The sequence below is a fragment of the Pempheris klunzingeri genome, chromosome 11 (assembly GCF_042242105.1).
Source record: "Pempheris klunzingeri isolate RE-2024b chromosome 11, fPemKlu1.hap1, whole genome shotgun sequence".
Classification (NCBI taxonomy): domain Eukaryota; kingdom Metazoa; phylum Chordata; class Actinopteri; order Acropomatiformes; family Pempheridae; genus Pempheris; species Pempheris klunzingeri.
The window spans coordinates 681,251-707,017 of NC_092022.1; the positions used below are offsets into that span (position 1 = coordinate 681,251).

At 41.4% G+C, this 25,767-nt stretch overlaps 1 protein-coding gene across 1 annotated transcript in view; it reads right to left on the reverse strand.

Annotated features, from left to right (window-relative positions):
* The window catches only part of arhgef10lb (Rho guanine nucleotide exchange factor (GEF) 10-like b), a 36,030-nt gene extending 10,263 nt beyond the window's left edge, over positions 1-25,767 (reverse strand). The window contains 17 exon segments of the mRNA XM_070840134.1: positions 478-635; positions 867-1,087; positions 4,087-4,173; positions 6,382-6,500; positions 6,990-7,090; positions 7,244-7,371; positions 9,651-9,799; positions 10,199-10,392; positions 10,698-10,843; positions 11,948-12,118; positions 21,549-21,641; positions 22,829-22,945; positions 23,650-23,829; positions 24,216-24,293; positions 24,531-24,634; positions 25,412-25,520; positions 25,686-25,767. Coding sequence (XP_070696235.1) covers positions 478-635; positions 867-1,087; positions 4,087-4,173; positions 6,382-6,500; positions 6,990-7,090; positions 7,244-7,371; positions 9,651-9,799; positions 10,199-10,392; positions 10,698-10,843; positions 11,948-12,118; positions 21,549-21,641; positions 22,829-22,945; positions 23,650-23,829; positions 24,216-24,293; positions 24,531-24,634; positions 25,412-25,508 — 2,143 coding nt within the window. The 5' untranslated portion in view covers positions 25,509-25,520; positions 25,686-25,767.

Here is a 25,767-nt window from a genome sequence, read left to right on the forward strand (position 1 = left end):
TTCAGCACGGCATTTAACTGTTTCATTAATATAATAGAATAATGAATTCACATTTCTTATCACTGATTATTTAAAAGAAACAGCTCATATAGAGAGCGAAAAGAACATCTCAAAATGAATTTGTGAATTAATGTATTGATCGATTTTGTGCACATCATAGCACATTTACTTAAATGCCAGCTTAAAAAGTGAGGTGAGGTGAGTGAGGAATTTTGTGTAGAAAAACATCTGTATTTGCACATTTGAATATTTGCAGGTCATGGTAAATGTAAACTATATATATATATATATATATATATATATATAAATACAAACAATAAAATATAATATATAAACTAATTCTGAGATTTTTCTCTCCATACTTTAGTACATGTTCATCCTGCGGTGTAATACTCTGATTGTGGACCACAGTCTCTTCACTTCAGATACAAATCAACCTCATGTCTGTGTGGTTGGTATTCTACAGTGAGCACTCACCTCCAGTCTTTCTTTGGTACACAGCTACGTTGCCGTTGGCCAATCCAGCAAAGAGGAAACACAGAGAGTGTTTGAGGCAGAGTACTGGACAGTTGTCAACATTCACCAAGGTCAGCAGGCACTGAACAGATGTGTCCACGCTGCTGTACACATGGATGCTGGGAAAACAATAGAGGAGAAACATTACACTGAAAAGTTCAATACTACACTAAAGATCAAAGACAACCTTACCAACACCTCTCCACACCATTAAGTTCACTTAATGCCACATGGTAGCTGTTCATTTAATCTGTACACAACTGAGTGACTGTAATAGGTAAAAAGTCACAATACCCATTTGTGAATCAGTGTCTACAGACTAAGGCACTGAGCTAGTAGAAATAACTGACCTGCCATCCTGTAAGCCAACGCAGATGATGTTTCCTATCTTGCCTGCAGTCTGGGCATTCTCAGCCTCTTTCATCTCTGTGCTAGGACATGGCTCCCTCACATACTCCAGACAGAGGACTGGAGCCCTAAGTGGGACGGTCTTGACCAGGCGAGGAGTGGCTCGGTTCAGGGAAAAGATCTCCACTTGGCCATGGTTGGAGCTGCCTCCTCCACCAGCAACCTGAACGCCATGGGAACAAAAAGGGGGCCCAGGTAATCTCAGGAAAAAATATAATACTAAGACATACAAATTGAAGAGTCCACCAAATCAGCAAACACATTATGTTCCTGTCTAGGGCGCTAAGAGTCCAAAACCAAGGCAGAAACACTTGTTACCTAACAAGTTAGATATTTTATGACAATAAAACAAGCCATGTTACAAATATTAAAGAGCAATGACTTCAGGGTCAGGCCAAACAACAAAATAATCTATCTCCTCAACCTAAACCATTTCCTTAAGATCAATCAAAAACAGCTAACCATCAAGACAACAAAGGAGTGACCAGTTTCCTCCGACATGCAATCAGAACACTGCACAGCAAAGGCCACCTTTTGACATTGAATCCACAATTTCTTTCCAGCTTGGTTCATCCAACACGAAGATAGTAGCATGCCAAAGGATCTCTCTCCTTCTCCCTCCAAAAATTGGTCACATACAAACTGTGTTTATGGCTGTAGTGATTTGGTACCTTGCCTCATACAGTGGCACCAAAATGTTGGGGTTTGGCACTTTGTATGGGGCAATTTGGCTATCAGAAATAATGAATAACTATCAAAGATAATTAATAATTCTATAAATTAATGGGACTTTGTGTAAAGTCCATCTCGATTGGGGCACCACCTCGATAAACGATGAAAAAGACTCCTTTGTTCCTTGCTAGTTAGCAGCTTGTTGCTAACTTGCTGGTGTGCTATTGCTCTGAAGATCAGCTGGCAGACTTCTTGTCATACCTGCTGGTGCTGAGAAACTTGGTTCAGGCAGGGTTTCATGTTGCTGCCATGAAAAGGTGGTCTGCTTGGTACAGGCCACACTGAGGCTGGAGCTGAAGGAGAAAGCTGCAGGCCTGTAAATGGACCATCAGGGGCCCATGTGAGACAAGGTGCAAGGCCTCCAGCAAAGCTCTGGTTTTGTTGACCTGAGGTTGTAGGGTCATATGTCACACATCATGTAAAGAGTCCAGGGGTGCGTTTAGCACATATGTATGTGTGAAAGTAAAGGACTCTGGGAAACTAAGTTCAGAGAGGGAGCCCTTTGTTCAAAAGACAAAGTTCAAAAGAGTGATGAGCAAACCTGTCTACGGTAAGCGTGTTACGTCATTTCTGGTTTGTTGGAGCTTCTGTGTACTGTGCTGTCGATACCGTCTTGGCATTTCAACTTTAACTGAATCTGTTTTATACTTCATTGTTATGTCTAATCACCCATTGCACATTTAATCCTAGGCTAGCACTATTAGCTCTCTCTTCCTTTTAGCGATTGTCCCGCTATCTCTACAGTTTAATAACTTTATCTTGTCAGCTAGCTTAAACAGCTCACCTAGCAAACAGTCGGTGATGGCTTCTCTCTCTCCCTCTCAGTCTCCTGCTCTCTCTTAATCAGTGTGTCATATGTTTAGTTATTCTTCTGCCTCCTTTAGCGAAAGTGTAATTTATTTCCTGTGCTGGAGGCGAAGCTTAGTGAGTTGGAAACGCGACTCCACACCATGGAAAACAAATCAGTAGCCACTGTAGTTAGTCAGCCCCCAGTAGCCGGTGCAGGCCAACCTAGCCTAGCTCCCGCCCCGTCAGTTACAAGCAGCCCGGGAGCTAGGGTAGTTGGGTGACTGTCCGGAGGAAGCATAGCCCTAAGGAGAAGCCCACGGTGCACCACCACCCACTTCCTGTCTCTAACCAGTTCTCCCCACTCAGCGACACACCCACTGAGAAAGCGACTCTGGTCATCGGCAGCTCCACAGTCAGAAACGTGAAGCTAGCGACGCCAGCGACCACAGTCAAATGCATCACAGGGGCCAGAGCGGGCACCATAGAGTCCAATTTAAAACTGCTGGCTAAATGTAGATTCGGTAAGATTCTAATCCACATTGGCGGGAATGACATCCGATTACGCCAACTGCAAAAACAATGTAATTCGTCATCAATCAATTTTTTATTTGGCGCCAGTTCATAAAAGCATTATCTCAAGACTCTTTGCATAAAGAGCAGGTCTAGACCAAACTCTTTAATTAGAGAGAGACCCAACGATTCAGGAATTCAAAATTAAGGATTCGAGAATCCCCACATGAGCAGCATCAGATATTATATTAGGAAACAGTGGCAGGAAAAACTCCCTTTTAAAGGAAAAAACTCCCCTTTAACAGCTGGGGTCCCGTGTTGGGTGGAGGTTGGACAGGAACGATATTATTTACCTTATATATGCTTCCTCTGGGTAATATTATCAGGAAGCACTCCATTAATTTCCACTGTTATGCAGATGATACCCAATTACTTATCCATAAAGCCAGATGAATTCAATCAGTTTCAACATCTGATATGTTGTTTATGTTCTATTGGGAATAATATATGGGTTTATGAGATTTGCAAATTATCGCATTCTGTTTTTATTTACATTTTACACAGTGTCCAAACTTTTTTGGAATTGGGGTTGTACTTCATCAGTAAAGCCATATGAATCCTATCTATTGACTAAACTCCAAGTCTGCCTTATTAGGCAGAAGAAGTTATTCTGCTGGTCTCCTCTCCTGCAGTTCATCTAGATTTGATTCCTCTCTACACCACTTCAGATTATCTTAACCTGAATGGAACAATATCATTTTTTTTCTTCTTTCTTGTCTGTGTTTCTCTTGTCTGCTGTGAATACTTGTGTTAATACTTATCATACCCACTAATTGCAAAAATATATGAAAAATTAAAAGAGTAAAAGATATATCGCATTAATAAGAATGGGACGGACAGACAATCTGAAAACGTAATGCCTCTGGTCACGACTCATGAATAAAGGAGAAAGTGTATTTTAAAGTGACCATGGTAGCCTTACCACAACAACAAATCTGAAATCAACTCTCATACAGTTACACAGTGGAGACATCGCAAATTAACAGAAGAGCCACAATTTGTTGGCTAGATGAATAGCTTTATATCATATTCATATATATTCCCATACATACTGTAGCTAAGTGTACTCACCCAGAGGTAACCCTGTGGTAAGGACATACTGGCAGTGCACAAACCAAGAAGGCTGGATTGAGATGGACTGTGAAGAGCTGCCTCAAGCTACATAAACACAAAGAGATATGTTTCATTTAGTGTTGGACTACTGGAGACCCAAAAAAAAACATGCAGTACAGGAGAAGCTCATTGTCACACCTGTAAAGTAAAAGGCATAAAATATGCTGTGAGACCAGATGGATACAATTTCATCAATAAAGAACTTTCAGTGTTGTAATCACAAAATACAAAATTACTGCAGAGATTACTGAACCGTCTCTAAGAAAGAGATGAAGAAATTATGTGACAGGGATCCCAAGGATTCACATCCAGGACAATATCAGAGGACACCCCCATAAAGTCAATCTCATAGTCACCCTCTTAGAGTCACCCTCATAGTCATCCCCATAGTCACCCACAGCAGCATTATAAAACACATCTTTACAGAAGATGAATTCATTGTTCAATTTAGTGAAACAAATAATTAGATAAATAAAAGCTGACATGAACACATGAGTAAATTATTCATTCATTATTAAATGAAGAAGCCCTGTGGACCCACCACCTGCACAGACAGGTGTCGGGTGTTTTGTCAGGGGCAGGGACCAAGGAGTGCTGACCCCTAGTGTCAAAGTCTCTGGCAGGAAAGGAAACAGATCTACTTGGGGGGGGCAGTACCAACTAGATGGAGTTGGGCAGTCGAGATGAATTTCTCATGCATCCTGGGGAAAGTTGAGGACATGGAATCTGAGCAAACAAGTCTCTAAAGACCCTCCAGCTGGTCCAGAACGCTGCTGCTCATGTTCTGACGAGAACTAAGAGAAGAGACCATATTTCTCCTGTACTGGCTTCTCTTCATTGGCTTCCAGTAAAATCTAGAATAGAGTTTAAAATCCTTCTCCTCACCTACAAGGTTCTTAAGGGTCCGGCTCCATCATATCTTAAAGAGCTCATAGTACCGTACTACCCCACTAGAGCACTGTGCTCCCAGAATGCAGGCCTCCTCTAAAGTAGTGTCTCCTGTGGAATCTCCTTCCAGTTTGGGTTTGGGGGGGCAGACACCCTCTCTACATTTAAGAGTAGACTAAAAACCTTCTTTAGTGATAAAGCCTATAGTTCAGGGCTGGATCAGGCCTTGGACCAGCCCCTAGTTATGCTGCTATAGGTTTAGACTGCAGGGGGATTCCCATGATGCACTGGGCTCCTCTCTCCTCCTCTTCCTCTCCATCCTTATGCTTCATGTCTCTTTAATATCTGTTACTAACTTGGTATGGATCGTCAGCCACCGACACATTTTACTGATATTAGTCCTGTTATTATTATTCATATATTAACTATTGTCATGTAATTCACTGTTACCATATTGAAAATTATTAGCCATATTCCTTTTGTCAGTACTTTCGTCGCTGTTATCATTTTGGTTGCTGTTTGTTTGTGCAACCCCTCCTTTCTCTCTCTGGTTCTGTTCCAGGTTTCTTCCTGTTAAAGGGGAGTTCTTCCTGCCACTGTGTCCTAATATAATATCTGATGCTGCTCATGTGGGGATTCTTGAATCCTTAATGTTGAATTCCTGAATCGTTGGGTCTCTCTCTAATTAAAGAGATTGATTGATTGGTTGGTTGGTTGGTTGATTGATTGGTAATTGGAATTAGAAATTGTGATTTTAATGAATTATACTAAAACTATGGGTAGGTCTTACACATTGTACATTTATTCTCTGTATTTATTTATTAAATACATATCTATTTATTTCTATATTATCTACATTTGAGTATTTATTTCTGCATGTATTTCGTTCTTTATTTATCAATGAATAAGACATTGCAGCATTTATTAAAACATGGGTACAACCCACAGCATCGCACAGCCTTGAGAAAGAATAAAAAAAATTGGCTCTGCTAAAACAAAGACAATGATGATCTGGTCCTGGATTTTCAAGATTTGTGATGGTCTCAATTTCATCATGTTCTAATGCTTTTCACTGTTTATTTTACTATAAATAATTATTATGTTGAAATGTTGCAACCTCCTCTGCCTTCAGTCCCAGTCTGATGTAAAAGTCTGGTCTTCACAGCTATTAATCTCATACATCATGTGTTTGGCTTAGTGAGACAACCAGAATATATGGCTGCTGGGTGACCTGTAAACCGAACCAATGTCTGTCAATCACAGTAAAAATCAGAAATCAAAACCACACAGAGCAAACAGATAACAGGATCCCACATTCTATCTTCCTTTTGAATATTTGCATCAATAATAAGCAGCAGCTCTCACCATCAGTGTGTGTGTGTTTGAGGAGAAGACAGGAAGTTTACAGGTCAGCAGTGGACCAAATGGAGCTTTTGTCTTCTCATCTTCTGCAGCACGTTCCCACCCTGGATGGTTTTCCTCTCCTGAGCAGACAAACCCAACACACACACAGACACACACACACAATTGTATTTAACAGGGAGCTCGAATTCGATGGTGACATCGATCACTAGAAAAAAATCAGATGATGACACATTGGTTGATGTTCATTTTTTTTTTACATAATACATTAATTTTTGATGAGGATCGTTTAAATGACGCTCCTTGAATAATTCCAACCAAGATATGCAACATTTTAGAGTGTAAAAATCAAACTGTACAACAAGTGCCTATGAGTTTTAGCATTAGAGTTCTAAAACAATTGGCTATGCAGAATAAATGATCAGAAGTGGACATAGCACAAACATTACCAATATCAGTTTATTTCTTATTTTACCAACACTTTTATGAGTCTATAGCAATTGTTACAAAGTTGCCTACATCCCATAAACAAAGTTTAGGACAAATATGCACAAACTGTCTGTTATGTTACTTAGGTCTACACACACACACAGTCACACTGTTAAACTTACTCCGAGCTATCTTTGCAAGGTGGAGGCGGTTCACCCAGGAGATCTTACTGAGAGGGCTGGGTGTGCTGAAGACCACCATGACGCTGACTGGACGACCAGACCTGGGAGTAAAAATATAGTGGATATGCAACCACATGAACATTCAAAAATACTTGCAATCCATGGCTACATCCCTCTGCCTGGTACAAGCTGACTACAGCTGGATCTCACTACCCCTGCACTGACACTGTCCATATGGACCTCCTGACACTTACTTGTCAGGTTTGCCTGGTACAGACAGATGCAGGCGGCACTTGTTGGCGTTCTGGATCTCCTCCTCCTTCAGCCGGACGAGCCTCTGCAGTGCCAGACACCAGTCCTGAGACACTGTGGTGTTCAGATTCTGACCCAGGGACACAAGAGGGAAGTGGCAGGATGAAACAGTCAGACATTAGGCCTTATTAACATTCTCTGAGAAAGGGAAAGAAACAAGTTTGAGCCCACACTAAGCCGTGGAGCAGCCAGCTTTAACTGTGGTCACAAGTTAATAGGAGATTCTGGTTTTATACTAGTTTTGAGCATCATTTCCATCAGTTATGAAATAGGTGTACTAACAAAGTGAATTAGTAAGCTCTGGGAACACTCTGGGACGTGATATCATATAATCATAAAAATCATAAATCATATAAAGAAGAATCAGAGATGCTGGAAACATGAGTCAAACTCATTTAACAAGATAAAATGTAGGTGAACAGGTGGATTGCTCACAAGTTCCTGCCCTTGCTCTAAAAGTGAACTTATCTAGTAATAATTCAATAACTGTGGTGGGCAGACTTGCTGAATACAGCAACACAGAGTCGCTGGTTTTAGGAGATTTACCCTAAATTGGCTGAATTGACTGGCTGAAGTGATTAAAATAATTTAAAACAAATGTATTACAATCTCAATTTGTCACAGCTGATTAATGAGAAACCCAGACCCAATCTAAAGGAATCCTCAAAATCAACATTAAGAGATGTGATCCGGTCCAATAGACGGGGAAAATTGTTGCCTGCATTAGAAGTGCTAGAATGCAAAGATCGGGCTCTAGGATTGTTATCAAAAGAAAAGCTGGCTTTTCTCAGTGACATGATAATATACATCACACATCTGAAATACCAGATGTCACTGACTTTGGAATATTTTACAAGTTCATTTGTCACTTACATTGATAAACACACACGGTTTAAGAAGCTTAGGGTTATAGATAGATCAGACCCCTGGTTCTCCACAGAATTATCAATGATGCTTAAGACAAGGGACAAAGCTCTAGCAAGGCATACTGGGGAAGCAGCATATTGGCTGACCTTTAGACATTTTCTTTTTTCACAATGGAGATAACATACTTAAATGACAGTATGGCACTCAGTCAGTGTTATGGGTCTCTTGTTTATGACACAGACAGCTGGTAGAGTAAAGGTTAACTTTGGCTCTTTTGGCTGAGACAACGGCTAACATCTGTGAGTGGTGTGCTGCCAGAATGTTCCCGTTGTACCTGCACTCTAGAATCATTATTCCTCATGTTGGAGTAATTGGATTATTGAACTGTTTTGACAATTATTGCTTCGGTCCCGTAGCATAGCGAAGGAAAGTCATGTTCTGAACTGGTATTGGTTGAATACATGTGCTGTTACACCTCTAATAGAACGTCTAAAGAAAATACCAATCATGGCATTTTGATCCTTTCAAACCAGTTTCAGTGACATAATCAAAGCTTTTAATCATCAGGTGACAAGCAAGCAATTTTTCAAGTCCCCTCCCCCAGTCAAAGAGCAGTTTTTCTTCTTGCTAGCTGACTGTGATGCATGAACTTCGCTGTGCAGAACAATGGATGTGTAGAGTTTGATTTCACATCTGTTGAAGGACGAAAATGAAAAAAAAAGAAAGATTTTAGTCCATCATCTATCATCCCTAATTAGGACTAAGCTACTGACGTACAGGGCGGCCAGTCTGAGATCTCTTCTCTGCTACGGGTCGCGGGCAGGGACATGAGCAGTCAAACGCACTAGCTACTGCAAAACTCCAGCAAGTGAAGTGACCTAGTTAGCCTTCCAATTTAGATCCACTGATTGATTGATTGATTGATTGACTAAAGAAGGGATATTCTGGGATAGGGAATAGGATAGGAAGGGATATATATTGATGGTTCCATCACTGTTTCACCATCACCTATGTGCATTACTGCTCTCAGTTTTTATGTGTAATACCAAGGGTTACATTAGCTGCACTTATGCAGTGTACACCAACATATATTGTATATATAAAGTACACTCTGTAGATATAGAAATGAATATATGTTTAGCATTTTTAATGTAGGCAGATCCTTTTGACCTTTTGAAGTGTGGGCACCCCTGTGTTAGAACATGTCTGAGGGAGCTATCACTATAAAACATTCTTCACAAAATGCTTTACAGCAGAATGAAACGCAGAAATAAACGACTGGGACGAGACAAAACAAGTTGTTCTTTTAGAAAACTGATTGGGCTTTCGTGAGACTTCAGGGAAGTCGTTGTAGACAAGAAACAACAACAGCAAAAGCGTGATTTAGGTTATTTGAGGATTGTGTTAGTCCCACATAATGTGAATGCTGTCCTTGCATCCTGATTGGACCAAAAGTTAATGGAGAACAATAACAGTTGTTACCTGGTATGTTCCATGGAGCGTGCCCACCAGCAGTGAGACTTCCTCCACTGCAGCCAGATCATGCTGCAGCTCCTCCAGCTCTTGGTACAGTCTGGGGGGACCCAGGAACACTTTACCTGAAACACACATTACATTCAACTTTTATGTAGCTGAATGTAGCACTACTACCTAAACATCATCTAGTTAGCAATGATTATGAATTTACAACCAAATTAGCACCCATGGGACACTATATAATCAGATATATAATATAATCTGACTGACTCTGTTTATTGAATGGGATGGACCCCTACTGCCCTTTGCTGTGCTGCAGAGTCACTTGTGACCTTTTTAGTTCAAGTTTTGTTCTTTATCAGGATCAGCACGGAATGTGAAAGTGGAAGCCTAATAAATTGTTAGCTAGACATTGATAGGTTAAAGCGTTCAATTTAAGACTTTTTACAATTTTGTGTTTTCATTTTAAAACCTATGTTTATTACCTTTATTAATCACCTCTGTGAGTATTGTGCATGTTTTTGTATGTACCATTTGTCAATGTGGGCTTTGGCAGCCCAGATGTTGAGCTGTAGGTGTACCTGTGGTGCTGGAGGTGGAGCTGTGGCATCTGGCTGTGATCACACAGTCCTTGCTCTGCAGACTGTCCTGTCCCACCTCCACCACCTGGGTCTGCATCAGTGGAGCACACCACTTCACTGTGTACTTGGGACCAACAGGAACGAGGCTGCTGATGTCAGGGGGGCCCCTGGTGGACAAACATTTTAGAAATGTTGACTGCATGGCAGCTACTTAAAATCCAGCTGTCTCCTCAGTGTAAATCACACAGGAAAGCATCCGATCCCGACTGCCCCCACTCCCCACACCACCTTGGGTTTTGTTCAGAGTTACAACAGAGCTGAAATCTAGTCACCCATGAGAACAGGACACACTTGCACTGAGCTTGTTGGTCGAGATCGGTAGTAACAACCAGACACACTGCAATGTAGATACAGTAAGAGCAGAAATTCTGCAGCTACAACAGAGCAGCTTCCGGGTCTAGAAGGTACTTACTTCAGGTTGACATTGGCACAGATTAGGGTTTCATTGAGCAGGAAAACTTTACGCTCCTTTGACTTGAGAACTTGACCTTTATCACCATAAACAATTTCAGTCAGCAGCTCACACTGAATCAGCTGCCTCTGCTCCGAGTTTAGCAGCTGGAAGCACAAAGCAGTTTAGTGGTTACAGTAGAACCCGCACTACTTGGAATGAAAGCTGGCAGGTTTCTTGATGAACAGCTTGGCTGTTACTACAGTTCATAGTTGACATCACACATTAACAAAATGCAGCTTCAGTTTGCAGACAAGTTCATATTTTGACAGATGCTAAGTAATGATCAGTTTGGCAGGCTTTTGGTCCACCACAAGGTGTCTCATTGACTGTTGGCAAGATTAATATAAAGTTCTATTTGGATATTCATGGTTGCCAAAGGCTGATTTCTGAGAATTTTGGTGTTCACCTATGCTCTGGCATCATCATTAACCCTTTCATGCATGAATTATGATAACCTCAGTCAGGATTTGAAGAAGTGTTCTTATTCGTCTTAAGGCATGAAAAACAAGGTTGGAACTTTATTTTTTTCAACCCATATTTTATAAAGATATATTTACATGTCCAGTAGTTGAAATATAGCCAGTGATGCATGATGTACACTTCAGTGGACATGTGATTAATCATAATTTCCTCCCAATATAAAATCAATACTTGGAAAATTTAGCAATTGCATGACTCCTTAGATGTTACTTGATGTCCCCATATTTTTTTTTTTTACCTGCAAGGGTTTCTTTTTATAGAAGGCCTGAACAGAAAAAAAATTGGTTTCACTCTTTGTTTCACTCATTTTTTTTTTTTTCTCTCTTGTAGTGGCTTCCCACTGGGTAGCAGTATATGAGATGATGCAGTAGCATCCACTGTAGTGGCTGATGTGCAACTATGCCATCAAAACTCATGCATATACAAGACGTAGTGACCTCTATGCATGAAAGGGTTAAGGCACACAGTTCAAATGCACACAAGAAATATGCTATTAGACACATTGTCATGAAATTACTGGAAAGATTCGTCGACGATTAACCCATTTATTTTAGAGACTCCATGTACTTTCTACATACACCAAGAGGAAATTTTGAACAGTGAGAGTGGCCTTGTGCTTTGTAGATCACAATACTATTCATACTATTCATACAGTTTCAGTCCACAAAACATTAGCCAACAGGTTTAACGAATAGCTAATGCATGCGTGTTATAATGCTCATGTTCACCTTGTTGAGGTTACGATCGCCAATGCTGTGTGCCAACTGCTGGATCTCAGCCTCCTGATCAGCCAGACGCTTATGTTCATTGAGTTTCTCGGTCAAAGCTTCCAGCTCAGTGAGAGCTAGCTGCAGGGGCAGCCGGTCACTGTGGGACTTTGGAGTGTTCTTCAACATGTCCTGATACAACACAACGACAATGCAGAAAAGACCGTAAGCACATCTGAAGATGATAGGGAACATAAAAATGTACTTCATAATATTCTTTTGCAAATACAGTCTTTCGTATGAAGTCAAGTGTACTGGACAAGAGTCGTGCCGCATGCTTTCATTTTCATGCGTGTGCATTTAGAATCACACTGATGTGTGTACTCACAGTTAGAAACCATTGCTACTAATTGGCTCATCTGGCACCTCATATGTTCATAAATCATAAATTAAATTTTTGATTACTTTGGAGAGACATTTTCTTCAGTGCTGCTGTAACACATATGACGAAATATTATAAATTAAATTGTGTATTTCACTTATAAATGTAAATATATATATATATATACACACTATTAAATCATAAATAAATCATCAACTAAAGAACAGGGCTAATTAAGGTACGGCTATGGAGCTGGAGGAAAACCAATGAACCAAACCAATTCTTTTTTGGTTTTATCAACTGTATTAAAACAGAAAGCGCTTGATGTAAATCAAGGAAAACAGCAAAAATAATAGATTGAACGAAAAAATGTACAAAACATAAAACCTTGCAAGGAATTAAATTACACAATCAATAAGTAAATAAATAAGTTCCAACAGTTCAACAAAATTCACACAAGAGAAAAAAACAATAATGTCCCTTTAAAGTCCTTCTCAATCTCAAGGAGAGGAAAAAAATGAAGAAGCAGGAAAAAGAAGTTCGTTGGCACAGTACGCTACCATTACAGCAGTCCTAATACCACCAGGTTTGAGCCAGCACCCAAGCAGGCTTGAGGCCTACTCCAGACCAGGCTTGAGGCCTACACCAAAGCAGGGAGGTTTGTTCAGTGGTTCTTCTCTAGCTCGCCATCATGTCCACCAGGTCCACCAAAAAACCTGACCTGTTTAGGTGAACAGGTAAAGACATTAAACTTGGGTTTAATGTGAAATAAATCTGCAGGGTTTGGTTGGTGTATGAGATGATAGGGTTCACTCACCACTTTGGTTGGTATTTGCACATGGATTCCAGTTCAAGGTGCAATTCTTTGCTGAGGATGCTAGTGTGTGTTCTTCCAGGGCTTTGGGTGCTTGGATTCACCTGCTGCACAGGTGTAGGGCGGGGCCAAAGGGGCGCCTCCATTGGCCCATGAATTCAGACTGACAGCCCAACTATCCAATCAAACACAACTAGGCCTCCTTTACAGAGTAGCCTATTTGGTCTGGGTTACACCCTCCCCCCTTGAATTAATGCACGTCCCGGCGCATCCTTTTTGTGGCTGGGTGGTCACAGGAATGTTCATAACTGAAAAATGCATAGGCTCATCATCACATTCAGAAGTAGCTAAGGAGTTAACAACTGCCTTGCTTAGGCCTTGGAACAAGGACTGGATAACAGAAATTAAGGGGTGTCCTAATTTGGCATAGTGGAGGCGCTCTGGTTTCTTTCTCTCTCTCCTAGAGTATCTGTGAGGCTCCACTTGGTCAGATTGCAGAAGGTTATTCTCCTGATTAAGTTGCAGATCATCGTTCTGTTCCTCTCCCTCTTTATCTCTAGGGTTAGGCAAAACATCCTCTTCCAGCATTGGTTCCTTGTCAGTATTGTCCATGTCAGGTAAGTTTCCTTGGTCAGGTAGGTTTCCTCCAGAACCAACCATATCTGGTTCAATCTCTGGTGAGATGTTGATGGGTTCATCCTCCTCGGAGATGTTAGCAGGAGTCACCACTGGAATAATCTCCCTTCTCTTCTCTGAAGAGATTATCTCAGCAGACGGAAAGGGAGAGGAAGTCGTCAGAGGACAACTGGGGGTTTCACCAAGAGGTTGGCTCACAGGATTTCTTTTATACATTCTGGTGAACTTGAAGGGTTCAACGGATACATTTACTTTTCTTGGAATGTCATAATCTGAATCGGTATTGAAGTCATCATCTTCAGGACCATCGCTGTCGAGACCAGGATGGTTGCGGGTCTTTGGTCGTCTGGGCGATCGTAAGATGACAGGTAGTTCTGAGTCAGGACTAGACAAAGATCCACAAGGTAGAAGTAAGTCCCGATGTAATGTGCGTAAAGGACCATCTTTGTCCTTAGGCTTTACCGTGTACACAGGAAGATCCCCTGCACGGTTAACAATCACATAAATATCTAATTCCCATTTATCAGCCAGTTTGTGCTTCTCTCGCAGTCGAACATTCCTTACTAGAACTCTATCTCCAACATTAAGAGTAGATTCTGTGATACGTTTGTCAAAACGTGCTTTATTACGTTCTGCACTCTTTTCAGCATTGCGACTGGCAATTCTGTAGCTCTCCTCCAAATTGCTTTTGAGCTTTTGAACATACTGAGAATGGGATTCTTGCGAACTGTTGATAGGAAGTCCAAAAGCCAAATCTATAGGTAGGCGAGGCTGCCGACCAAACATGAGCTCATAAGGACTAAAACCAGTGGTCTCGTTCTTGGTACAGTTATAAGCATGCACTAAAGGTTTAACAAAGTCTTTCCAATGAGTCTTGTCCTCATGACTCAGGGTACCGAGCATCTGAAGTAGGGTTCTATTGAACCGTTCAACGGGATTTCCTCTTGGATGGTAAGGAGTGATTTGTGCCTTCTTTATTCCAGCTATTTCACAGAGCTCTTTTATTGTTTTGGACTCAAAATCTGGTCCTTGATCCCTGTGGAGGCGTTCAGGGAAACCATAATGAACGAAGAAATTATCCCAGAGTGCTTTGGAAACAGTACAAGCTTTTCGATTTGGAGTGGGTATAGCAACTGCATATTTGGCAAAATGGTCAGTGATGACCAGAATATCCTTAGTGTTGCTGCGGTCTGGCTCCAAGGACAAAAAGTCCATGCAAACCAACTCTAAGGGTCGACTGGTAAGGATTGTAACCAGTGGAGCGGCTTTTTCTGGCATAGTTTTGCGGGGCACACAACGGTTGCAGGTTTGTATTTTCTTTTCAACAGAAGCTGCCATTTTGGGCCAGAAGAAACGAGCTCTTACAAGGTCAAGTACACGTTCAACTCCCATATGTCCCATGTCATTGTGAGGGCTTTGTAATGCCACTTCTCTTAAATCCGCTGGCAATACTAATTGAAAGTTGGTATTTGCACCTTCATGACGTTTTCTGTACAGAACTCCATTCTTCAACACAAGGTGATTCACTTCCCTAAGCAAAAGAGGAAGTTCTGGAACTTCAGCTCAAACTGTAGGGGCTGGTGTTTCTCCTGACTCCAGTTGATTAATGACCTCTCGGATACTAGGATCAGACCTTTGTTTTTGTCTCAAATCGTCCTCAGTGAGATGAGACATGACAGGAAGTCCACTTTGGGTTTCATCAATCAGAGTTTTGGGCACAGCATCTGGATTACAAACAAGTGATTCAATGAGTGGCAAGGAACTGTAGCTATCATTATCAGGCATAAAAGTGTTACAAACTATGTGTTTATCACAAATGGCCTGAACATCAGACTCAGACAAATGATTGGAGGCAAACTGACGAATTCTCTCAGTCTCCTTTTGGGAAGACTCATCATCAGCAAGGTCACCATGGGGACGTCTTGATAATGCATCAGCATCAAGAATCTGTCTGTCTGCTCGATACTGCAACTGAAAATTGTAGTTGGACAGAGCAGATAGCCATCAATAGCTTCTTGCATCCAGTTTAGCTGTTGTCAAGATGTAAGTAAGGGGATTACTGTCAGTAACAACTGTAAAAGGAGTACCATACAAGTAGTCACTGAATTTGTCAGTAACAGCCCACTTAAGAGCGAGAAACTCTAATTTGTGAGCAGGATACTTGGACTCACTGCGAGATAATCCCCGGCTGGCAAAAGCAATAGCTCGCAGCTTCCCTTCCTGCTTTTGATACAGTGCAGCACCCAACCCTGTTGTGCTAGCATCTGTATGTAAAATGTATGGTAGTTTGGAATTGGCAAATCCAAGAACAGGAGCTGTGGAAAGCTTCTCAAGGAGGGTTGTAAAAGGTTGTTGACAAGCTGATGTCCACCGAGATCCAAAAGGGTCCTTTGGGCTGTGATATTGCAAGTTTGGACCTCTCTTTCCACGATTGTGAAGGGGTAGGTATCCTGCTGTCAGGTCATTTAGAGGCTTGACTAGCTGAGAGTAGTCCTTAATGAATATTCTATAGTAACCAGAGAAACCAAGGAAGGATCTTAATTCTTTGAGAGTTTTTGGTTGTGGCCAGGTCTTTAAAGCCTTGATTTTGTCTGGATCCGTTTCAACACCATTGGCAGAGACAATATGGCCAAGGTAACGCACAGAAGATCGGAAAAATTTGCATTTCCCAGGTGACAACTTTAAACCATATTCCTTAAGCCTTTGGAGCACCTTTAAGAGCCGAGTTTCATGTTCTTCAATGGTATCAGAGAAGATGATAATGTCATCTATGAAAACCAAGACTTCTTTAAGGTTGAGGTCTCCCATGCATTTTTCCATCAAGCGCTGAAATGTACTTGGTGCATTAGTGACACCTTGTGGCATGCGATTAAACTCCCAAAAGCCTAAAGGACAGACGAAAGCAGTTTTCTCTTTATCAGATTTTTCCATCTCAATCTGATAATAGCCAGATTTGAGATCCAAGACAGAAAACCATTTGGAACCAGAAAGAGCACGGAAAGCTTCCTCTACATTGGGGAGTGCATAAGCATCTTTGATGGTCTGCAAGTTTAGCTTTCTGTAGTCAATGCATAAGCGAACAGAGTTGTCTTTCTTCCTAATGACCACAATCGGTGAAGAAAAGGGAGATTCGGACTCTTGAATAATCTCTGCATCAACTAACTCTTGCAAATGTTTACGCACCACATCAACATCTTGAGGGTGGATAGGTCTGGCACGCTGTTTGAATGGTGTTTCATCACTTAACTTGATATGATGTTTTACTTTATCAGTGCATCCAAAATCCAAGTCGTGCTGAGCGAATACTTCAGGCATTGCATTGAGTTTGTTGGTTATCTTCTCTTTCCATTCCAAGGGCAACGGTGAATCAGCAAAGTCAAAACTTATAGTGGAAGGGTTGGTGTGTTCTGATGGTTGAGATACAAATTGCTGGTGGTTAATGACATTCTGTACTGCACTCAAATCAGCCAACACCATCTTTGGTGGTATAGTTATATCATGACCAGTTTCATTGTGCAACACTACCTGAAGATGACTATAGCGCTTGGTTGGCAAAGTAATAAGACAGCTAGTTAACCAATATCCCACAGGGTAGAGAAGAATTGGATGGAGGTTCAATAAGGGCCCATTTCTCTGAGTGGCAGGCATGGTTGTTGACCATGCCATCCAGAACTACAGTGCTGTACGCAGGAATCACTTCAGGTGTATAGCCTCTGAGTTTTATTGATCCAAGGTTACCATTCTGAGAGTACTGATGCCGTAGTTCCAAGATTTTTAACACCGCACGATAACCATGTTGAGAAGGGAGGAAACTACATTTGTGCAGGCAGTAATCAGAGTACAGAAGATCTAATGTATTGGTGCCAATCAATACTTGTCCAGTATGGGCATGAAGGTTTGGAACAACCAAAGCCAGGGTAGAAACTTCCATTTCAGCTCCAACAAAGTCCTTTGGAAATGTGACATTCAGCTCAACAAAGCCAAGATAAGGAACTTGTTGTCCATTTGCTCCTTCTGTCTCTAGAAGTGTGGTTAAAGGTTTAATTGGTTGATTAGCCAAAAACTGTTTATGAAAGGACAAAGGGATTGTAGTGACCTGGGATCCTGTGTCAAGTAGGCAAGTTGTTGATTTTCCTGAAATCTTGACCTGTGCAGTACTTCTGGTTCCCACAAGTCCTGTGGGAAGGTTAGATAGGCAATCAGTTGCTTTGGTTTGGTTTATAGCTGCCCGCTTTGCAGTGGGACTCTTTTCATGATCTCCAGCTCCTGAATGTCCCTCCACAGAAGCTGGTTTCAGTTTAAATTACTGGAAAATGGTGATTTCATCCGTTTCATTTGTTTCTCCTGCAGCTGTTTCTGTTTTGATGCAACCAAAGAAGGATTTGGGGCTTGCTGACACTTTGGTGAAATGTGACCATCCTCTCCACATTTAAAGCAAAATCGTGGGCGAAGCTGGGTGCTTGGTTTGGTGTATACTTTAGACTGGTTTTTAGGCAGAGTTGCAGACTGTGCAGGAGCCTTCTGGAATTTAGCTTCATCTGAGGGACTGCTATGGCTCACTTTATAATGAAGCATGGTCAAAGTTGACAGTTGCTGCTGCATTTGATCGACCATTTTCTTAAGCTGGTCAAGCTCCGATGACTGTGAACAGGAACAAGCACATGTGATGCTACATGTGATTTGGAACCAATGCACGTGGGCTTTGTTGTACCAAGGTGATGATTCAGACTTAGACTTCTTTATTTTATCCCCCATAGGGGGAAATTTTCTATTCATGCGAGAAGCTTTAGCTGCTTGCTTATCTTCTTCCACTCGAAGCAATAAGAGTAACTCTGCAAAAGATGGAGGATTGTCTCTCTTCTGCTCTAGCTGAAGGTCACTGATGAGGGTATTGTTCCAGCAGCCGCGACAAAACTGTTTTAAGAGATGCCGATTACATTCATTAGCAGTGACACCTCCTCTTTTCATGGCTGTGTTCAAAACAACTTGAAGACGATGCAAATACTCTGTAGGTTTTTCACCAGGGTTTTGTAAAGTGCTTAGAAACTTTGCAAAACACTCATCTCCGTCTGCCACAGTGCCGAATGCTGAATCAAGATGTTCGAGATAATCACCAGGTAAGGCTTTAGGGCCTAAATGTTTCACAATATCAACAGCTGGTGGCAGCAGACTTTCAAAAATCTTCCGAGACCTCTCCAAGTCAGAAATGGAAGGATCTGTGAGAAACAAGTCCACATTATTTCTCCAGGTATCATAGTCTGTTTCATTACTGGGTCGTGTGATCTTCCCAGAAAAAGTCCTGAGTCTGGAAGAACCATGGTGGGACACAACATTGTTTGTCTTGACAATATGCTCAACTACAACTTTTTGAACCTCAGGTGGATTGACCACATCTCCTGAAAGAGCAGTAGGACGCTTTACTGTAGTAGGAGGCACAACAAAGGAAGCAAAATCAGTGGTCAGGCTTCTTAGTGGGGTTGTTTCAGTCTGTGCTGTGCTAACTTTAAGAGGACTGTCTTTAAGACCTTTTTCCGCAGCGTCACTGGTAAGTGGTGATGCAGGTTTACTTTTTGACTCAGTTTTTACCCCCTGCATCAAAGAAAAGGACTGAGAGGAAACTTTTTCTAGATCCTCCTGCAGCAAAATTTCAAATGGCCTCTCAGTTAATTTTGCAATTGCCTGCAGTTCCTCAAGGTAGCTCTTGGTGGCGCTGCTGCATGCAATAGGACTATACATACTGGCCAAAGCACACACTTTAAAGGTAACATCTGTCCTAGTAAGACTATCATAAAGCAAAGGTGAAAAGATAAACATAAAGGTGAAAGAGACTGCATGGCAGTACCATGTGTAAACTCAACAATAGCAAATCCATGATATTTAGATGTAGGGTTGTCAATGTAAAATATATGACTGATGGACCCAAATGTTGCAAGATACCTTTCAAGTTCGTTATCTGTTTCAGTTTTGGTTAAACCAGAAATTATAACAGAATCTGGGATTTTTATGGACTCTTGCATAACAATTTCCATTATTGCAGGCTGTTTTTCCCCCATCAAGTGTAACTAAAGAATGTCTGTTCATTAATTTTCAATCCAACTCCTGGCTAGCTCGCCACGTTATGTAATGATGAAATATTATAAATTAAATTGTGTATTTTACTTATAAATGTAAATATATATATATATACACACTATTAAATCATAAATAAATCATCAACTAAAGAACAGGGCTAATTAAGGTACGGCTATGGAGCTGGAGGAAAACCAATGAACCAAACCAATTCTTTTTTGGTTTTATCAACTGTATTAAAACAGAAAGCGCTTGATGTAAATCAAGGAAAACAGCAAAAATAATAGATTGAACGAAAAAATGTACAAAACATAAAACCTTGCAAGGAATTAAATTACACAATCAATAAGTAAGTAAAAATAAATAAGTTCCAACAGTTCAAATATGCAAAAAACAAAATTCACACAAGAGAAAAAAACAATAATGTCCCTTTAAAGTCCTTCTCAATCTCAAGGAGAGGAAAAAAATGAAGAAGCGGGAAAAAGAAGTTTGTTGGCACAGTACGCTACCATTACAGCAGTCCTAATACCACCAGGTTTGAGCCAGCACCCAAGCAGGCTTGAGGCCTACTCCAGACCAGGCTTGAGGCCTACACCAAAGCAGGGAGGTTTGTTCAGTGGTTCTTCTCTAGCTCGCCATCATGTCCACCAGGTCCACCAAAAAACCTGACCTGTTTAGGTGAACAGGTAAAGACATTAAACTTGGGTTTAATGTGAAATAAATCTGCAGGGTTTGGTTGGTGTATGAGATGATAGGGTTCACTCACCACTTCGGTTGGTATTTGCACATGGATTCCAGTTCAAGGTGCAATTCTTTGCTGAGGATGCTAGTGTGCTAGGGCTTTGGATGCTTGGATTCACCTGCTGCACAGGTGTAGGGCAGGGCCAAAGGGGCGCCTCCATTGGCCCATGAATTCAGACTGACAGCCCAACTATCCAATCAAACACAACTAGGCCTCCTTTACAGAGTAGCCTATTTGGTCTGGGTTACACTGCTCATCAGTAGGGACTGAAAGAACAGTCACCTTCATACTTGTATCAGATACAAGCAAATGATCCCATTCATAACTGATGGCTGAATAAGAGAATAATACTATGCAACAATATCTGCTTGTCTTTGCTTTGAAATAAGAGGTACTGAGGGGAAGGATTTAAAGAAAGTTTTACCACCAAGGACCCAAAATGCACTGCAGCAGAAAGGAGTGACCTCCTTTTTCTTCCTTCAGGCCTTGAAATGAAAACTAATATTCCACATGACTGCACACCACTTTCTGAAGGATTTACATTTGCTGTCTGAAAATGCCGATAAGCTTCATTAGCAGGGATCCAAGTCAGCATGACATCAGTGATGTACAGGGGGACAGACGTTTAGGTGAGCATCAGTTGGTCTAACTGAATCTCAAGGTATTTTAAAGTTGGCTGGCTAAAGGGAGGATCTGCAAGATGTGGATTAAAAGGTGGTTAAACCAGTGGTTTCATATTATTTATACATAATTGGATGATTCATTTTATTCATCGAATATAGCAACCATTCAATAAACTCTTAGATGACAGACCAACAAAATCACGTGCAACGGGTTAAAATCTGACGAACGTGACCGGAGCTCGTGTTTTCTGCTCAACATGCATTCATGACGATGAACTGCAGATAATAAAAGAAAAGAGAGAGTTGCTGGTGTGTGATTAATGTGATCTGCCCTCACTGGTGTGTCAGTCACTCACCTGCAGCAGCAGAATGAACTGAGGAAAGCGTTGAATAGGTTTGACCATCAAGCCGTACAGAGTGATTCGGTCTGGACTGGATGCCTGCTTCTTCTAAAGGTCACGTGAAAAGTACATTTTGTCAGTATTCTCTGCTTTGAAAATGCAACATTCAAAATAGGATGTATGTGGTCAGATCTAACATGGATGTACACTCATTTCATGAGCCGTGGCATCTCAGATGTTTTCTCTCTAATAACAAGCAGCATGGGCTTGACTGCTTCAGGCAACGGCATTAACCAGACTTCTAACATTATTCCGTTTTCAACATCCCAGACAGTCCCCGTCATTTCAGTACTCACTGAGGTGAAGTTATTACGTTATAGGACTTCCTGTTAGGGGGTTTTCACTCTTCCTTGTTTAGCTTTGCCTACATAACACAGCTCACACTAGGACTAGATCTATGTTGTTGTTGCTGTGTCTGCTGTGGAGCGGTCAGTTAGACGCCCTCTCTGCATCTCTACAAAGAGCCAACACTAGAGGTCAAATGCAGTTTTTCAACCAACTGCAGCACATAATGTGAGGAGTGACAGCTCTGTGCTGTTGCTGTGTTCATTCTGATCTCATCATGTTTTGACTGACATGTAACTCGTTGTTGATGTTAGAGGTTTGCTCAATAATATACACTGTTGCCCATAAAGTTGGAATAAAATGTTTTTTACCTCTTCTCATGAAATGATTGTGACAATGTGATTTATTCTTGATAAATAAAGTTTATATCTTCTCAACTTTGTTGATCAAACTCTTCCAAACATATCACAGTGAAACTTAAACCACAATGAACCTTTGCAAGCTGTGTATTCAGGCTTTAACAAAATTGGGGGTATTGAACAATTATTCCAACTTCATGGGCAACAGTGTAGTTATTCACGGAGTGTGGAAAGAAGGCGACCTAACATTAGTCTAAATGCCACAGTGCGAAAACTGTGGAAATTGTAGCAACATCCAGACTTCATTAGGTGGTTGTATAATTGATTTTGTTTGTTTATTTTATTCGTCTTTCGGGCAGTTCCTGCATTGTGGTCCAGCTCTGTGTGTACTATATGCTGTTAACATATATACTGTGTATACAGTTGGTCATTGGAAAATGTTGTTTTTTTGCAGTGTATTAGTCAAATAAAAGCACTGGATCAAATCTGTCAGTCTTTCACACAACTGAAAAACTTGGATGAAACCCAATTAGTGCAGACAGTTGCACTGTGTCACTGCCTGTTTTAAATGGTTTTAAAAAGTGTGAGCACCTTGAGAAAGTCCAGGAAAACAGGTTTAGACATGCAGGCCTTCTTGATCAGCGTCATGGCATTGGTGAAGTTGTTGATGTAGTCACTGTACACATCCAGCACCATGGACTTTGAAAACTGTGGTGGAAAGAGTAAAGAGTGCATCAGGACATTTTGAGTTTGAATATTTCAGAGTAAGCATCAGAGAATGAAACAGAAACTGAAGAATGAAACAGAGGAAGATGTTTTTTTCCAACTTTAAGCTACTTCAGAGAAAAACTGGATTTTAAAAGGCCCTTTGAAGGATCACATAAGAATATTTCATTCTTGTATATCAACAACCAAGCCATAATGTTGCATTTGGTGACATCATGGAGCAAAGTCAGTGTATGTCTGTGAAGATTCTCAGTCATCCAGGTCATAACTGTCATAACCAGGCAGAACTGAAGAAGCCTCTTGGATGGGAGGCGAAACGTCTTCAAGTACCTTCAACAAGTCCAGTTGACTTTTGCTCAACTCCTAAGGAATAAAAGGTCAGTGTACTTTATTCTGAAAGAACTCTGTAAGAGTAAGCTCTGTGTCAGACAGAGGTTCTCTGTTGGCTCGACAAGCTGAGTGAAATAAACTTCACTCGCCATCAGTACAACTAGATATCAATCTCTTTACTAGGGTTTTGCAATAGTATAGGGGCACTCCACCAACTTCTGTTTGACAGAAAGCCTGCATTAGAAACTGGGTTGTGGATTGATCCAAAGGACATTTCCACTCAAACGGAGGGAAAGACAGAAGGACAGAAATGAAGGAAGGAAAGAAAGAAAGAAGGAAAGGTCTGTGTGACTGACCGAGGCGACAAACAGGTCTCCAATCTTCTCGCTGTGATCCCACTCAGCCACGCGGGATGCCAGGGCGATCTGGAACATTGAGTGGCACTGATGGATCTCTTGCAGACGGTAAAAGATCTGCCGGACCTTCTTGGGGTTTATGATTGAGTTCTGTGGCTCTAGCAAGGGCTTCTGGTACTCCTGACAGACAAAGAAAGGACCGCTGGGCATTTTGTGCATTGAATTGTGTCACAAATCCCTACTGATCTCTCATTCTTCATGCATTCTCTCTGCCTCTTTTTTCATGTTACTAACCCTTTTTCTGCAATTTCCATCACCTGACCTCTTACTTATCTGCTCCTCATTCCCTCTGATTACTCTAGCAGTATTTATACCGGCCCACTCCCACTAGCCCTCTGCCAGATTGCAAAAGTGAGTTCCAAAAAAGTCTCCAGATGAACAATGCCCAGAAACAGCTGGATTCACTGTTTCTTTAAATAGGTTTCCTTTTTGCCACCATAGACATCAAGGCTTTCCACACTGACATGCAGTGGTACCCCTATTACCTCAGCAGAAATGTAATTCACCTGGAGGATTCTTTTGAGAGAGTCCAAGTAGCTGCTCTCACTCTGCACAATAGAGCTGAGAATAAGACGTCTGACAACCTGAAGGAGACAATGAGAGGCTCATAATTCTCAGCAATCTGGAATAAACACACCTGCAACAACTATCAGGGGTTAAAACGAAAAACGTCTCTTAAATAATGGCTAACAATCACTAACAAATACTAACACTAAGCACAAGGTAGCTCATTTTGAAACTGGCCTAAACTGATACAGGTATTTGCACCTGGTGAATGCACAAGCATGAGCGTGGACACATTCACATCCATACACACACACCTGTTGACTGCTAAGTCCCTCTGGCATAGGGCACAGCTGTGGTGGAGGGTGCTTTAACTCACACACAGACACGTCCATGTATCCTGCATCATCCTTTGCCTCCCCTGCAAAATAAAATACAGCCACATTATTCACAAAGAGATAGATAAACACAGGGCTCCATCCTGGTAGCTCTCTCTGATGCTGCTCATGTGGGGATTCTTGAATCCTTAATGTTGAATTCCTGAATCGTTGGGTCTCTCTCTAATTAAAGAGTTTGGTCTAGGCCTGCTCTTTATGGAAAGAGTCTTGAGATAACGCTGTTATGAATTGATGCTATATAAATAAAGATTGATTGATTGATTGATACACATAAAGTTTCAATTTAGAAAATATAACAGCTATTGTAACAATCCGGCCGGTAGAGCAGTGGATAATTGCGCATCACGGGAACCCGTTGTTGACTCCCTCCCAGTCCCGGCTACCAAAAATGGGCGAGGGTTGCGTCAGGAAGGGCATCCGGTGTAAAAAACTAACGCCAAAATCTACAAGCGGATCATCCGCTGTGGTGACCCCAGAAGGGAGCAGGCAGAAAAAGGACAACAACAGATATCGACTGGACAACTGCAGTTTGGACTGCAATTTTCATTCATGCATTCTGTAATGTTTATTCTGACTTCTTTCACGTGCAGCCTGGGCGCCACAACTGATTTTTCTTTGCATTTTTCTAAACGTCTTACTCCAGAGTAAGTAAGTGTTGGTCGACGGCACCATTTTCTTTTCAAGCATTTACCAAATGCACATTAATCAATTCTGCATTCTTGGTGCTAAATGGGACAATGAATCTGATTTACACAGAGTGAACATATAAGGTGCCCTTGTGCCAGTTCCAGTTTCTGTACCTGTGGAGTCTTTTCTCTGCAGAAATGACACTTTGCGAATCATTGCTAACTTTGTCTTTTCTAAACCTTCCTTGGTACCGTTCCTTGCTGCTTTCATCAACTGCTGCACCTGGAAAACACAATGCAATTACAGATGTGACCAAGTATTACTGCATCGAACAAAACGTACACTCTGTTGGTTGATTCTAGGACATGATAGGGCTAGCAAAGCAAGTCCTTCCTCTCTAAGGACAGAGTTGTATCCATGTAAAAGAGGAGGAGCACAGATTCTTACCTTAGTGTCACAGCTCTGTCTGATGTGGGCAACATGAGGTGTACTGAGACGCACTGCCAACTCCCTCCTGGTGACAGCACAA